The 17,595-nt window shown below is 36.8% G+C and overlaps 1 protein-coding gene across 3 annotated transcripts; it reads right to left on the bottom strand.

Annotated features, from left to right (window-relative positions):
* Positions 1-1,075: 1,075 nt before the first annotated feature.
* On the bottom strand, positions 1,076-17,354 carry RBCX1 (Chaperonin-like RbcX protein). 3 transcript variants are annotated; one of them, XM_090019329.1, is made up of 7 exons: positions 17,129-17,354; positions 16,895-16,989; positions 5,346-5,463; positions 1,629-1,645; positions 1,448-1,510; positions 1,269-1,368; positions 1,076-1,196 (listed from the first exon to the last, which is right to left on the bottom strand). In XM_090019329.1, exons 1-6 carry the CDS (start codon positions 17,325-17,327, stop codon positions 1,285-1,287), a joined length of 576 nt encoding a protein of 191 aa, XP_089875455.1. In that variant the 5' UTR covers positions 17,328-17,354; the 3' UTR covers positions 1,076-1,196; positions 1,269-1,284. The 3 variants fall into 3 exon arrangements, with proteins under 3 accessions (XP_089875455.1, XP_089875526.1, XP_089875381.1); XM_090019400.1 differs by having other exon boundaries at positions 1,076-1,368; positions 17,124-17,354; XM_090019255.1 differs by having other exon boundaries at positions 1,076-1,368.
* Positions 17,355-17,595: the final 241 nt, after the last annotated feature.

Below are 17,595 nucleotides of genomic sequence, written 5' to 3'. Positions count from 1 at the left end.
AGGGTGGGAATTCTGCAACATATATAATGCTTGAAAAAACGTACGAAAATTCTGCAACATATAAATGTTTAGCTATGGCAGTTCATCTTGAGTAATGCTGACCTTTATGATCTTTCAAACTGTCATAAATTTTGTTTTGAGTGGTTTTTTTTTTGGATGAAGAAAACCCTTGCTGAGAACCAGGTCACTTAACGGGCCCACCTTCCTGCGATGTAAAACTCCGGGTAGAGGGCACAACTACCCAGCCTTAAGTAACCCAACCGTGATAAAGCAACAGCAGGCCCCATGCACCAGAGGGGCTCAATCTTAGACCTTCAGCTTGACACAGGACCACTAACCACAAGGGTAACCAGTGTGATGGTTTCTGGGTGATTTCATGAAGTAATAGCCCAGTAGTTTTTCTAAAAAAAATCCTATTTTTATCAAACGAATTTTGACATGTTAAAAAACAAGGGACATTATAACTACATTCATGGCAAGAAAAATTTTTGGCATGATCAAAATACAAATACTATAAATGAAATCATAATAAATAAGCCCGGTAAGATATTAGCAAACAAGGACCAATCCCATATCATGGAGGACAAGGAGGGAAGGCTCCTCACTTCTCTAGTTAAGAGACCACCTCGCTCTTCTGTTTTTCACTTTGGTTATGGTAGCGTTCACGTGGGGGTACCACGCAAACCAATATCTTTTGAATGTTATTTTAATATTTTTTTGTCATTTTAGTGAGTCTTGAAAGTGGGTACAAAATTACTCTTATAAAGCATTTTATCACCTTTGCCATAATTTAGAAGTCACGATAATTGATTTTAATTATTGGTCGTACGTTAGTTGATTTTGAATGGTACATGGTCCTATTTCAAGTGGCGTGGAGATTTTAAAACACACTTGATGTTTGACAGAATAAAAAACAACCCCAACTTTTGAAGATCCCTCTTTCTGGCTTTTCCACCTTTTAATTTTTTACCTTTTCTCACCTCTTACAATGCAGAGCAAAGGCCTCTCTCTCTCTCAGGGAGTCGGGGTTATTATCAAAACTTACAAAAGCAAGAAAACATCGGAAAGAGAAGTTAGTAAAAGAAAATAAAATCCTCAATCATTAAGTTTTAATTTATGGAGAATATATTATTAACTACTATACTCATTTATACACATTTAGTCATTTAAGCTTACATAATGCATAACAAGCACTCCTGTCAAAGAAAGGAGAAGATCATTAATTATAAGCAAAAAAAAAAAGGAACCTTGCATAGTTTAGAGCTAACCGCAAGCCACAGAGAGTCATGTCTCCTTACTCCCCTTATTCGAATAACTGGTTTCTTGAACATAATCTCTCATGAGTCTCGTATTGGATTCATCAACTTGCTGCATAATGCAATCCAGATCAGAGGCAACAGAGAAGTATGGGACAATTGATGAAAACAGAAATAAGAAAAATACAAACATTAAAAGCTAGCCGTTTCAAGTTATCCCACTCAAAATCTCTTTTACAATATGCAGATCGAACCTACAATCATAATTAACCATCAGAAACAAACTCAGGTCAAAAGAACGGTATGAAGACAAAGAGTAATTGTATTTGTGTACACCAGATATCTAAGACAAATATATAAATGGAAGCTCACCTCCAAAATGCGGAGTGCTGATTCACATGGCCACGGTAAAACCCAGCATGTCACCAAGAGTATGAAGAAAAAGCACAGGTAAGCAATGCAAACATTTTATAAGAAATGCGAAGAACAATACAGAGCAAGTTATCATGATCATGAAGTGACTAGTCTTTCCAAGTCAAAAGAACAAAACAGGCTAGTCAAACAAATCCTATCAAAAAAAGAATATGTTCAACTCTATATTAAAAAAACTGGCATAGGGACACTTTCATCCAGAAACAAAGGTTGGAATGCTGAGAAAGAGAACTAGCAACAGAAGGAAATTTTAAGAGGGTGGTGATTGGAAGGACTATGATTATGATACCATGATGATTGGCAATTTATGACCTTGATAACGAATGAATACGTTGCTTGCTGGTTGCATACTGATGATGGCACATAATGCTGTAAATTAAAGGATGGTGGTCACAACTATGATGATGGCCACTGGACAGCAGGACACTAACATTAATGGTACCAACTACAAACAACAAGTGTTCAATGAAATTTATGCCCTTATTATGAATGTTGAACTGAATTTGCTTGTCAATTATGTTGCACTGTTATAATCCTATGAATGTGGTTAACTATAGATAATGAAAATTCAGCCTGTGTATCTTCACAAATATGCTGTTTATAAGCATGTCAGGCATCATTTTCATAACTATCATGATTCAAGCTGTATCGCTAAAACTAGAAGCTTGCCAAGGCATGGGGTACATTCACTGATACCCAGTCACATACATCAAATGCTTGTGATGGAAGTAATGGCATGAACAATCTGGCATATGCTTACCCAAGTGGTCCCCTTTAGGTGTTTGGGTTCTATCCCATAAATGGTGGCAATGGAATATCATCACGTAGAAGACTTCAGATTGCAAACAAAGGTATTCGTGTCATACTTGTTGCAGCACTATCATGTGCACGTCAAGAACAACTCTAGCTCCTATTGTAGGGACAAGGCCAATTCGAATCTCAGATATGTTAGAAAGTTGGTGCACCACGATCTTTAGTTGGCTACTTGAGTGACAATGCATGCCAAGACAACCCTAGCTCATGTAAATGACAAGGCCAATTCAAGTCCCAGATATGTTAGAAAGTTACTGCACATTAGTTTGCTGGTTGAGTGATGTACTGAATTTGGCTTCAGCTTTTCTGTTGCTTTAAGTATTATCTTTGTCATTAATGAATCTGAAAATATAGAGAAATCTTACCCAATGTGAATATAAGAAGAAGATAATGAAGAAAACCCAATGTAGGAGTTCTCAAACCCCAGATGAATTCTCGTGTGGGGCATTGCCTCAAAGGTATAGATTGATATTAACCTTGGTTAGGATTCTTAATAAAAAATGTGTACATTGATATAAATTGCAAAGATTACCCTTGCTGTCAATATTACAACCATGCCACCATCCATATGTTGCTAGTATTTATAGATTTTCCACTTAAAGGTGGCAATAATCAGATGCACAATATTACAGCACCACTATCTAGGAGTTCTCAAACCCCAGATGAATTCTCGTGTGGGGCATTGCCTCAAAGGTATAGATTGATATTAACCTTGGTTAGGATTCTTAATAAAAAATGTGTACATTGATATAAATTGCAAAGATTACCCTTGCTGTCAATATTACAACCATGCCACCATCCATATGTTGCTAGTATTTATAGATTTTCCACTTAAAGGTGGCAATAATCAGATGCACAATATTACAGCACCACTATCTAGGAGTTCTCAAACCCCAGATGAATTCTCGTGTGGGGCATTGCCTCAAAGGTATAGATTGATATTAACCTTGGTTAGGATTCTTAATAAAAAATGTGTACATTGATATAAATTGCAAAGATTACCCTTGCTGTCAATATTACAACCATGCCACCATCCATATGTTGCTAGTATTTATAGATTTTCCACTTAAAGGTGGCAATAATCAGATGCACAATATTACAGCACCACTATCTTAACAACACTGCTCATGTTGTACATCTGTGGCATGTATGCTTGCTTTTCAAATAATTGATCTTTCCTTGGAAAGACCCTTTTAAATATATGAAGAACTTGGTGTTCTGAGATAACAAATTCTGTTTTTATTTCTTTTATATTTTTTTGAAGAAAGTGAAATGAATAAGCTCAGATCTATCATGAAACACTGGATTTTTTGTTAGTTATAGGGAACTTTTATTGTTGCATTGAATGATAGATTGATCGCTGTATTAAAGGCATTTAATAGGCTCTTGATCCACACCATTTTCGAAGCTGTTCCAGCCAATGTCCTACATTCAGCAGCTTTTGTAGTTGATGTCCAATGCTCTTCTGCTTTGCGCTCTTCCATGATATTAAATTTTGATCAGAAAAATATACATCCAGAGAGAAAGATGTGAAAGGTTGGGAGACTGAATAAAAAATAAATGGAAAAAGAAGGATAAAGGGGTACAAGGAGGCAAAAAATAATAATAATTATCAAAATAAGAGTTTATGTTAATCTGATTGGTGCAAACAAGCGGATTCAGAAAACTGCTCCAAGAAAGAGATATTACAGACTTTCCTTGTTTATGTTAATCCAATTGTCTTTGAACTTTGAAGTTCCACCATGCCCACTTTGGTCTTTCAAGCATAAGACTATCGTGGGCTTCTAGAGTGTCTTTAGATGGGTTTACTTTACTCATTAACTCTTGGAATTATTTCTTTAGAAATAGTGGAACTAATCCACCAATAAGCTGCTAATATAAAACTGTATGCTCATCATAAGCAGATTTTGCCACAAAACAACTCTTCCCATCATCATCAGTCCCTTATCATGCAACACTTTTGGAAGTCACAAACAATGGCCCGTAACACCGTAAGTCTTCCAGCCTAAGTGAAAGCTCTATCTTCATATCAGATAATTACATATAACATTGAGTTTAATTTGGGAGTCAGCTTCATTTGGAAGGAAGAGAGAGGGAAATAAAGAGGAAACCATTTTTCTTGAGCCAAAAGATAACCAGATGAGATAGAAATGAATATGCTAGACCAGAAAAATGCCTAATGCTGAGTGGATAGTTGCACTATATATAGTTACAAGAAAGAGATTATGTTAGAAACTTGTAATTTATAGAATGAGTAATTTCGCTTTCTACTGTACATTGAATGCTTTACTAGGGAACACAAAAGCAACTAAATGGCAATATTATGAACCTGGACATCTAGCCTAAGTGGAACAGATGGGGTTGGAATGAAATAGAGTTTCTCAAAATGGATACATTGCAACCAGTTTCCATAGAAATCTATGTATAAAGTGAAGAAATAAGATGAAAGACGAAATATAGAAGCAATAGTGAAACAAAGGAAAATTAATGGGAAAGAAAAAATGATCTTCACTTTAAAGGATGAAGACGCCAGCCTGCAGCCAGTTGTTCAGACAAATTTGTCAAAGGAGCTTGACTCTGAAATCACAGTCTGTAATGGCAAGCAACAAAAAGAGAGCAACACATGGAGTGAAATAAAGACCAGGGCTAACTTTGTGAGTAATTGAGAGGAAAATCTATTTGGTTTAATGAATAATGCTTATATTGAGTTACTTAACAAGAAGTAACCAAGAGGAACCAAATAAAAAATGATGACAATGATAGAAGAAAGAAAAAATAAACCAAGAGAAAAGAAACAGGTATAACAAAACAGAAGATCAGTTTATGAGCTCCAAGAAACCTTACCCAAGCCTTTATGTCTAGGAGACTCTCGCATAAGATTAGCACAAAACTTATCACCATCATTTAAAGAGTTTCTACTAATGAATTCCATCAACTCTTTGTATGCTTCAGGATTATAACTCTGTTGTTAGGTAAGAACAATGAGCAAATAAGATCCTATTACTCATTATCATAAAAGTGAAAATAAGTGTAACCAAATCTTCCATTCAGAGTAAAAAAAACATGCAGAGAAAAAGATGTAATATTTAAATAATAACAAACAATACTGATCTTCCTGGTAAAATGTCTTTGTAACATAATATAACACTAATATAGGATGGCTTGTACAAGTCAGCCTTCCAAAGAAACAATTATCATCCAAAGGGTGTTGATCACAAATTATACAACTTTAAATTTCTACCACCCATTTGGGGACATTTGAGAACTTATATGCATCTATGGTAATTTTGGGATGAAGGCGTAGTTGTTGTTGTTGTTGTAGTTGTTGTTGTTGTATATGCATCTATGGTAAGTCAAAATATTTTGGCCATCAAGCAAGAACGCTCGGATAACAGGAAAGAACAGAATCTGAAGTGCCTTCTTCCAAAACCAAACAAACCAAAAGAGAAAAAATAAAATGTCAAACAGTCAGAGATAGTGGCCATGTAGCATATAGCTGACGACATTGTCATCTGAGACTAGGACTGGGAAACAATCTGAGCTGATCGTTACTTGGCTCATAAAGAGTTTGTTCGAACTCATAAAATAGGTTCGAACATGAAAAATGGGTGTACAGCTTGGCTCAGCTCAAGTAAGCTCATTAAGTAGTAGTAAATTTATTTTTGATATCTTGTACATTATGTAGCACAGTGCAGAACAAATGATTGAAGTATTTGGTTTGCAAGCAATAGGTTTTGAGACAAATTTTATTGCATTCAGATATGAGAAAACATGCATTCTTATAATCCTATTAATTCCAACTCTGAAACAATGCAATTTTTTGTAAACAAGCCAGCTCATAGTCCACTTGTTTAGCTTAGGCTCATCATGAGCTCGAACTTGGCTCCGCTTGTCACAAGAATGAATGTAAAACCTGTAAATTTTGGATATTATAAATAAATAAAGAAACTAGCTTTATCCTCAAGCGAAAAATGTGTTTCTATCTTTTAAATTTCATTTATTGGTATTTTACATGTTCATTTACTCATTCTGGCCAACAAGAGTATAATTGGCATTTTCAGAATTATTTCAAACAATTAACTATTAAGAATAATTAAATTATACTTAAAACTAGATATTTAATTGTGTCTATGACTTATCAAAGTGCTTCCACAGTGTTGGAGCTTAACTAGGTGTATTTAGTTGGCCATTTTTTCACAAGGGTATAATCGGCATTTACAAAATTATTGTGGGTATTCAACCATTTAATATATTTAAATTATGATTAAATATATGTTTTTAATGGTGTTTGTGAGTTATCTAGATGCTTTCACAGTGTTTTGAGGTTAACCAGATATAATTAGCGCCCATACTTAAATTTTGGTCATTAAGGGTATTTTGGTCAAATAATATTCAACCAGCCATCTTATGTTAAGGTAATGGTTATTTAAAATACTGTCAAAACAAATAAATAATATGATTTTTTTTTAGAGTTCTAAACACAATTCGAAATATTTAATACGTAAATGGATTTGCAATATGGACTCGATGTTCAAGTGGGTTCGGACCCAATGAGTCAACCCAATATACTAGGTATAATTGTTCTTTTTGGATTTAAAAACGCCTTTGAAAATAGTCAAACTTGTAATTTTTACTATGGGGCCCACTAGGGCACCCGACGTCTACTCTTCACCTTTTCTTTTCACTCCCAGCCGAGACTCCCCTTAATTTCTTTCTTCTTCTTTGGTAAGAGGAAGAAACCCTATCTAGCTCACTTCCTTTTCTAAACCTCATAACCAACCCCTCTATTTGCAATTTTTTTGGGGATTTGAGCCACCTACAACAGCAAATTTCTTAGGGATTGATGCCAAGAGGTAAATCCATCTTCTTCCCCATCTTCATCTTCTTCATTTTTTTCCTCCTCTTTTTTTTTCTTTTTTTTCGATGCTAAACTGCTGAGGGAGGGCCCTTGACCTTTATTAGAGAGTAAAAAGAATGAAACAAAAAGGCATCGAAAACAAAACAGCCAACCCCAAAACCGGGAGTGGCTCAGCTCCACCCAAAGGAAGGAGCCACACTCAGGAGCTTCTCACAGCCAGAGAGGTAACAAACAAAACACCAGAACAAAAAGAAAGCAGTTAGTCTGCCAGGAGCATTTGCTGGGCCTCTGGCTCCCCCAACTGGTTTGCAGGAGCTTGACCGTGTCCCAAGCCAGAGATTCGTTGGACACTTGCAGTCTACTTCTACTCTAAAGTACATTCGAAATCTTGCAATTCTGGTAATATTTGTCCTCTATAATCTTAGTGAGCCAATGCCGCCACTTGGCATTGTTGCTGTATACCAGAATGTTACCTTGACTCCCCCAAATTCTGACAATTGTGTCCTCCAATATCCTAGTCTCAGGAATAATATAGTCATGATCCTGGAGCCAGACTTTCCACCCTACGATCACACCTCCTGGAGCACTGGCAACTACTACCACCATGGGTTGAACCCTCTTCAGCCTCTTAGAGACTTTTCCTCCTCTTCTTAATGGATTCTCAATAGCCGATTCCCCCCTTTTTCTCATTTTTTGGGGGATTTGCGCCCAACCTATCTCATTACATTGAGATTTGTGCCATTTGCCTGATCCATTTTCATCTTCTTCTTCAACTTGCTTCTTCTTCTATTACAGTATTACTTCCTCCTAGCCGACCATCAAGCGGAGGCCACGGAGGCCATTGTCATGCTTTGGGGAGGCGTGCAACATCGTATGAGCACATCGGGATGTGTGCAGATTCGTGGGGGTGTGCTCAGACCTAGAAGAACACCCCAGCCAACCCAGCCGTGTTCTTAGATCGGTATTTAAGGAAATTGGTTTGGACAAAAAAAACTGATTTCCCCAGTCCCTTGTTTCTAGCACCTTCATTGTTATGCGTGCAGTCCTATAACACCCTCGGTCAGTGGGAGAGCACCCCAGCTGAACCCTGATCGATGTTTTATCTTGGTGTTGCATATGCACGTTGTAATATTGCGTATTTTGATACTTACTCATTTTATGAGATTTTCAAAAATTTGGCCAAGTCTGGGAGAAAAATCGTTTGAGACTCGATTTTTAGACTGATGTCTTTTAGTCTGGGCTTGGCCCAGGTCTCATCGACAAGGTCGAGGCGAGCCAATCGAAACGTGGTAAAGAGTTTTATTTTCAACCTTTAAATTCAAGAAAAATTTGAGCAAAATTCAGGTTATTTTTGGGCGAAATTCACAATTTGGTATCGTGTAATATATATCGTTGGATGCGCCTCAAAATTCTGAGCACGGCGATATTTTACTTTTCTGAATTCGAGTCCCGGTTGACCCAAAAATCGTAAATTTTCAAAAAAAGAGCAGTTTGTCGAAATGGATCCGGGGTTGGATCGGATTGGATCCAAGTCCTAGGATCCGAATTTTTATGGGTTTGGGTTCTATTTAGGTCCTACTTCAAATCTGGATTTGATCCAGGTCTTGATCCATTTTTCGTTCTGGGCATGGGTTTGGATCTTGGATTCGGATCCAGATTCAATCCAAACTCAATGTCTTTCCAGATTTAAATTCAATTTAAAGCCTTAAATTGGGGTTTATTATAGTTAAGAAGCCTCTAGGGTTAATTTGGTTATTTTTGATTTTTTTTAAATAATTTTAATTAATTAATTAATTAATAATTATTCCGAATTTGTATTGTTGGGCTGAGTGGAACTCTCTAAAAGAGTCCCTATTCTTACCTAAGAAGGGTTAAGAGAGTTTTAGAAAGGTTGGGAGTCTTAAGAGAGGAAAAGTCAACAAAGGAAGGAGGTTAAAAAATTTAAAAATTTGCCTTATGAGAAAGTTCCCTTTTTTGGAAACTCTCTCAAGAGAGAAGGCTGGAGAAGGGGGAATGTCACCCCCTCTCCCACCCTTTATTTAAAGTGAAAAAAAAAAGAGAACAAAGGAAGAAGGAAAGAAAGAAAGAGGGAAAAGAGGAAGGAGGAAGAAGAAGAAGAAGATCTTCTCCAGCCCATCCACTCCTTCCACCATTGTGCTTTTTCGTTTTTCGCATAAGGTACTGGTTCTTTCTTTTGAATCATGCGAGAAATCGAATATCGATTTGATTTTCATGTGGTATTTTAGTGTAAAACCATGTGGATGAGTGAATCCAACTTTTTACTCTAAGATCCATGGATGGAATCCATATGTTTTCATCTTCTTGAATGTTATTGTGGATTAACACGTGTGGATGTATTTTTATATTAACACAGAATTTTTAATCCATGAAAAATATAGTTTCTCATGTATGTCCATGCTACTGTTGCCGATTTCTATGAAAACCCATGTTATAGACTGTTAGTGCATTGAAATCTGAACATAACTGGCTGTGTATTTGCTTATGTATGTATTGCATAACCGGGGATGTGTATCTTATGAAATTTGAGTTTTTAGACCCGTGGCCCTGAAATTTATTTTAAGTGTACTTTCAAATATATATATATATATATAACATAATGTGTTTTGGGGTTGGATAGAAATGATTGGAGGAAAAGGATTCATGTGGAAGACCCAAAATGAATTTCTTTTTTGGTTCATATCGCTGACCCCAATTGTTTTGGGATGAAGGCGTAGTTGTTGTTGTTGTTGTTGTTGTTGTAATGTGTTTTGGGGCATAGGCTGGCTGGCAGCCAGCCGAGTGATACTCGGCTGACTGCCAGGCCCTGGCAGGTGATGCGCAGGCTCAGCCTGCGCTACGCTGTGCCTTGCCAGGTCCAGCCGACCCAGCCGGCTGGACTGGATCAGAGCCCAGCCTGTCGGCGGGGTGCTGACATTGTCTCTCAAAGAAAAAGGAAGAAGTTTTTCTTTTTTCTGTAGGCTGGCTGTCAGACCAGCTGAGCCCAGTTTGGCGGGCCTGACAGGGCGAGCTATGTGGACATGTTTTGAATGAACCCTAGTGGATAAGGTCGACGGGGCTTGATAAGCCAACTATATATATATATATATATATATATATATATATATTACTTGATGTTATTTAAATCTGATATTTTACATTTGGTATGCATGCTAAATTCCAGATCATGGTTATGTACATGTGTGTTAATTCTAATTCATGTCACGAATGAAGAGTTATGGGTGTAAGTCTTTCTGAAATATATATATATATATATATATATATATATATATATATATATATATATATATATTTTATAATGTTCCTTTTTTGTGTGTGTGGCTGTCCAGCCTTGACAGCATGCACAGGCCCGGGCTGGGCCTATGCATGTGCTGTCAGACCCAGCCGACAGGGTCGGCTGGGCTGATTTGGCTAAGCCTGCATGGCAGGCAGTCAAGTATAGGTCTGACCAGACCGACCCAGCTGACTCAGGTCAGCTGGACCTGATTTTGGAACCCCAGCCGACTGGGTCGGCTGGGTGCAAAAAAAGATACATGTATACGATGCTGAGTTCTTGTTTTGTAGAGAAAAAAAAATATACATACATGTAAGTTGTCTTTCAATATAGATTAGGATTGAAAAGCCTCATGTGTTAGAATCGATGGATTTTGCTTAATCCAGTAATGTATAGCTGATTTATGTACATGCAGTTGATTGAATAAATATATTTTGCACGAAGGTGGTTGTATGAACGAATGTTCATGTTTTTGAATTGAGCTCTCGTAAACGCAAGCATATAAGTGAATAGTTGCACAAATGTACATGCACGTGATCAGGTGACCACGTGCACATGAATGTTACAGCACATGCACGTTATTAATTTGACATATACATATGTGCATCTTGATGAGCATCATTTTTTCATGCATTTTGCTGGATGTGACATGTCTATGTATTATGTTTAGTGCAAAGTTGTGCATAGTGCACGAGTATACATGAGTTTCATGTGGGTTCACATGTATGGAGTTGTGTGGGTTGCGTGAGTGTTCACGTGTACGATTGATAAGCAAATGTGCAATTGACATGAGTATGTGTAATGAGGGCAAGTGTACGGTTGATTTAAAGAATGAGCATTAAATGAAAGCTTGCTTTTGTCACTAGCATATGAAATGAAATAAAACATGCTTATGAATATTTTTATTCCATGTGCGTAGCTAAAGAGAGTATACGAATGTGCATTTGGAAGGCATGTAATTTGTGTCATAAATGGCATATTGCTTTGGTTTTTGCTTATGGTGCATCGATGATACAAGTGGATCATCGCAGGCCTAAAGAGCTTTGAGCACTAGATGCTCTTTCTTTATTTACTTTTAAATGCATCGCAAAAATCACATTTATTTTTATTACACTATATTGCATTGTTCTATGTGTTTCCATGGGCAGGAGTCCCGTGATGGTTCTCGCAGAGGTAGATGCGAGCTTTTGCCTTTCATTTTGCATGCTGATTTGCAAAACTCAATAATTGGCTTTTAATAAAAAAATAATGAATAAGAACAGTGTAATATACGTTCTGAGATCTCTCATCAGAAGAATAAAAATCTTAGAGATTCGGTTTTGGGGGACCACGAGGATACAAAAAAAGACTCTGTGTGCACTAATGTTTACCCCTGAACCCGATACTGAGGTTCTTTCTCCTGGCCACGGTTTTAGGGAGAGTCCGTCACTTGAGCTGAGGGTGGTGTGTTCGACACAACTGTTGTTTTGGTATACCAAGAAAGTGACACTTGTGGGCGTGGAGGGTCCCTAGTGTTCCCGACATTAGATGTGGAGGTCTAATGTTCCGAAGATGATTCGGTCGAGGACTAAGTTTGGAACCCAGTAATAAAATACAAATTGAGTGTTAAGCTATCTTGGTAACCTAACTTGACTTCGAAGATTTTACCCGTTTAGTGTATCCGCAGGCAACGATAATTAAAAAGAAGAACTTAAATTATATGCATTTAATAGGGCATGCATATGGGAAGAAAAATTTTAATGAAAGATAATAAAGTATTCATGCATTGCACATAAATCATGCATATTCTTGTTATACATTAAAACATGCATATTTTATCTATTTCATTAATTATTACATGATGGTGAATGCATGATGTTTAATTTATAATGCATGTTAAATGTCTTGCTTACTTAAATTGTGATCTCTGCTAGTGCTTAAATGTTTCTTCATGCTTAGAACTTGTTCTCTGTTGCATGAATGCTTAATTGAATTATGAGTGTCATAATTGCATTCCTCTAAATTATTGCATGAAATTTTATCTGTGTTCTTTAGCTCACTTGTTTCATTAGAAGTACCCGTGCTCAAGATTTCGGTTCTGACACCCTACTTCTATGGTTTTTCGCAGCCGCAGGTGATCAGTGAAGCGACTAGCTTCTGGAAGAGTTACGAGTGTCACACGTTTGCTGGACAGTTCACAAAGGGACATCGTGACTCAATTTTCTTTATTTACTTTTATGTCATTTAAATAACTCTGAATTTTTCCTTATGCAATTGTCTCATGTCTATCATTAATGATTCAATAAAAGTTTGGTTTGGTGTGGATGATAAGTGTAAGCTCTATTGTAGTGTGTATGGTTATCCAATTGGGAGTAAAACTGTAAAGGCCCCGTGTTTCTGGGAGAATTTCCGCAATGGTTTAAAAAAAATCTGCATTTTCAAAGGGTATGAATTGGGGTCGTTACACACGCCAAGTGTTTGGTGAATTGCCAAAGAGGCAATTTGTTGTGTTTTTTGTGAAACCCCTTAGCCTTTTTAGATTTCGCAACGTTATATTCTGGATCTACGAAAGTAGAAACCCTTAACTGAATTTTTAGAATGCTTTTATAGTTCGTTTTGGTTGCAAGCATGTGTTCATTATTGTGTATTTAAGTTATGCATTTAGCGTAGTTTTCAATGTTTGCATAAATGGTCATAAGCATGCCTAATGATTAGAATTCGCTAACTATAGGTTAATTAGCACTTCTAATACATAATTAGAGTTGTGTATTTAGCATAATAAATTTTGTGTTACGCTTTATATAATCTGAAATTTTAATTTTACCTTGAAAATCACACCTGCACACTAAGTGTTGGGCGAAATGTTCAAGAGAGAAAATTTTCAAATTTGAGTGTCATAATGGACACGCTTCAAAACCAATTATTTAGCGATGATTAAATGTGTTTAAAACTCAGTTTTGAAATGGATATTGAGTATATTTATGATATGATTTTGATTGTGTCATTATACGTATTAAAAATGCTTGTGTAGGAGTGGATGTGCATAATTAATGAGTTAACTTGTACAACGCATTTTCAATTATGCGTATGTACCCGTTCATGGTAAATCTTATATTTTTTAACATGATTACGTGCACACACCCCACTTAGTTGTGGATATCTAGGGTTTTTTATGTGTACTTAATTGCTTATATTGTGTTTCAACACGGTACGTGCACACACACCACTTCGTTGTAGATATTGTGACTGTTATGATTGAAGTTTGGAGATCAGGTTAAGCCTAATTTGAATGTATGAGAATAGAAGTGTTTTTCTTGTTATGGTTCAGGAGATCATGCTTGTCATGATTTTAGATAGTAAAATATGGAGTGTGTTTGCTTCAGGTATATGTTTGAGTATGCATTTTTGTAAAATAAATGTTGCATGATAGATGTGATGAAATGGTTGAATCATATGATTGTACAAAATGATGCTTTTGTGCAACATGCCATGAATGTTACAAATAAATCATACATGGGAGCATGCATGTGGGCATGAACTATTGTATCATGCATGAAAGCATGAGAGGGTTTTCTTGAGAGATTATGACACTATGTGTGGCATATGACTTAATAATAAAGATAACCTTAGGACCTTGGGTCCATTTGAGGCACCGGTGAAACCAGGCTCTTAGAGATGCCTAGGTTTATCCCAATCTCGCGATATGGTTGGGTTCGTCCCGATCTCTTGTCTTCTTTGTAGAGGAAATGTGGTACAAGCCTTGTGAGATGTTTTCTAGGGTTGAAGGCCCCTTGTGTCCTCATACCACGAAGGTTAGGGGACAAGTTTACCAATGAGTCCCAGGTGGTAGCACCATAACTCTACAAATTTAGGGATGCATGCCTTATTTGAATGACCGATAATTTGGTATGGCATAGTCTATGACCTAAACCATGGGTCTTTCTCCTAACCATTGTAGTGTAGGGTTGAATCACTCGAGGGGACCCAATTAAACCCTTGAAAAAAATAAAATACATAGAATAATAAATACCCCGTTAGTTGTTTCTAGGTAGTTACTCTCTTTTGTATCAGATAAGTCTAAATAATCAAGAGAAACAATGCATTAGATTTTTAGAATCACTACAATCATGTGCATAAACATATAGATATAGAAATATAGAGTTTTCTAATGTTTACATATATCATTGTATATGAATTTACATGTGAATGATAAAGACAAGATTAAGGTCATGTGGTTGACCTGTTGCTTTAAGTCACAAGCTTGATAGTATGCACAAGAGGTGCTGGTGTGTGTGAGGCACACGAGAAAGGTCGAGTTAGGATCAATTCCCTATATGAGATCTAAATGCAAGAGTGTATTAAATGTCTTAAGAATGGACATGATGATTTGATAAATGTAAGAATGCATATCATAGTCATGAGTTGGACCTGTGTATGCTCTTATTGAGAAAAGAATGTGATTGCTTATATCTTTTATAGACTGGTATGTCTTACACATTTGAAACGCATATGTGTATCAAGTACGCTAGAATTGTTGAACGGGACTTCGACCTGTTTGTCATATGTAACTTTTTAGAAGCGTATGCTATGCGTTATTCACATTTGAAAAGCATGTCGTGCGTTTCATGTTGGACATGGTCAAATAGAATATTGACCTAATTATATTGTAAAATTATACGAAAACTACTTATGTATTATTTATTTATGTGAATGAATATCATGGATATGAATGAATAAATGAATATCATAAATGTGAACGAATGAATGAATGATATGTGAATGATTATTATTGTGGATTCCTTTGAACCTCATTTTATAAATGATGAGAATCACTTTTTGATTGTACCATTACAAACTTGACTTGCATCCATCAAGTTTGGTTTTGGATTTCCTAAGAGCATGTGGTTGATGCCCTAAAACATTAAAGATACTATTCTGGAAGACTAAGAGGAGGACGGGTTGTGGAGCACTTGGAGGCACCACTCTTACCTATTGTGATCCATGGGGGATCCAAACATTTTGATTTTGATAAACTTGTAAACAATTAAATTTTGTGATTCTGGATCTTTACTTTTTGAGGACTTATAAATATTTTGGAATAAGAATCCTTATGATTGTTGTCTTTTCTTTTAGGCAACAATTGTGCTCAAGATTTAAAATCTTAAACTTTCACGTAATTGTTCAATTGTCTTAACCTTTAAATAAATTTCATCTTCTGCAAATTTTTATATGTGATGGTCCCTAGAGTAATAACCTCAATCGAGTTGTGTCTAAGGTTGATTATGCACTCTATCTGATACCGGAAGGCTAATATATGTTTGTGCTTGCGCTCAGGCGGGTCGTCCAGTGTTTGGAACATTTGAGATATTGTCATAAATGAACTCGTTGACGCATTACCCTCGAGAGTCATGTAAAACTTTGCAACAATTAAATTTTTTTAATTTTATCGAAGTTTCGAGTTTTGAAAAAGTTTTAAAAAGGTTAAACTTTAGGGATGTTGCACTGAGCCAAGCTTTAAACTTCAAACTCAGCTCGTTTACCAGCCCCATCTGAGACATTGTAAAGCAAACTAGAAAGATCTGTCACTTATCTCGAGATTGTCTTGTTGAAAAACCATGGCTATCAGTGATTAAAAACTTTGGTATTGTTCTGTCAACAGAATTAGCTTGTTATTTAAAGGGTCGTAATTTTGGATATTCTGGCCATGGCAAAATGATGATATGGCGGAATCGTTCTAAGCATCAATATGTTGTCCCTTGCTCTTACTCTGGATTCATACAGCTAAAGGTTTGGTTAACATGGAGCAGGATCCTATCTTAATAAGGATTATAAACGCCCAATTATCAAGATGTGCGCTTTCTTTAAGAACTCAGCATCCAACTATCAACATCCATATTACAGCCAACAAGTTCCAGAAATTTCAAGTATACTACTGCACATAACATTAACAAAGATCACCAATCACACTTCACCAACATGATCACGCATTGAAGCAAAAGGATCAAGCCAAAGAAACTGACATGAATGAAGCCATCGATAAGCATAAACAATAGGAACAAGAACATTCTCGAATTAGAAAGGGAAGTGTTTAACGCGAACCCAACAAGGATGGTTCGTAGTGTTTTCTTCATTTTGACACATTTTCTCCCCAATTATGTAGAATTCAGATTCAACAGGCCAAAATTAACGCAAAAACGCGACGAAGACTCCGCTAAGACAAGAATTCAGAGAGAGGGAAAGGGAAGGGAAGGGAAGAAGGCGGACCTCGAGCTGGGCAAGGACGATCTTAACAGCCACGAAGTTGAAGAAGCTGTGAAGGTTGATCGCCGCCTTTGCTTCTGGAGACGCCTCGCCGAAACCTTCAATCCCCAACACATGAAAGATCTCAACTGTCAGATAGACCGAGAGAGAGCACATTTTGTTCATGGTAACAGGAAACTGTATCAAGAACTCAACAAGGGGGTAGTAAGGTTTTTATTAGTTGGTTCATTACCATACCAGGAACATACATCTTTTGGCAGCGGGGGGGTTCGAACCTTGGACGCGAAGGTGAGGAACCAAGCCTCCATGAGAGACGGTAGCGGAGACGATGGGTGGTCTGAGTAGCAGCAGAAGAGGATAGCAAGGAAGAAGAAGACGAAGAAGAAGGAACTACAGGAAGAGTGGAGATGAGGGGTGAAGTTGAGCAGGCCTGCATTCTAGAGAGAGAGTTGGTTGATTCTGTTGATCTGTTACTGTATCTAACAGACCCATATATTTATTTATTTTTCTTGAGAGCAAAAAGTGAAAAACTTGACGGTTGGGGTTCCTTGGGAGTATGAAAATATCTCGGGTGCGCCCCCATCCGACAAGGTATCGACGGTTGGATATTTGATGATATTTTGTTCGTTCAAGAGGATATTATTACGTACCCGATCCGGTTTGGATCCGATTATCCAATCAAGCCACTGCTGTTTTCCCAGACG

Source organism: Nuphar pumila, chromosome 1, assembly GCF_984573655.1.
Source record: "Nuphar pumila chromosome 1, dmNupPumi1.hap1.1, whole genome shotgun sequence".
NCBI lineage: Eukaryota > Viridiplantae > Streptophyta > Magnoliopsida > Nymphaeales > Nymphaeaceae > Nuphar > Nuphar pumila.
This window is presented reverse-complemented; position numbering and strand designations above follow the sequence as displayed.

Excerpts from the sequence above, each read along its gene's own strand:
- RBCX1 (XM_090019255.1), bottom strand. The coding sequence starts at position 17,327 with ATGCAGGCCTGCTCAACTTCACCCCTCATCTCCACTCTTCCTGTAGTT. Across the intron at positions 16,990-17,128 it reads CCAAAAGATGTATGTTCCTG|GTTTCGGCGAGGCGTCTCCA; the intron begins GTATGGTAATGA and ends TGGGGATTGAAG. Across the intron at positions 5,464-16,894 it reads TCGTCCTTGCCCAGCTCGAG|AGTTATAATCCTGAAGCATA; the intron begins GTCCGCCTTCTT and ends ACCTAACAACAG.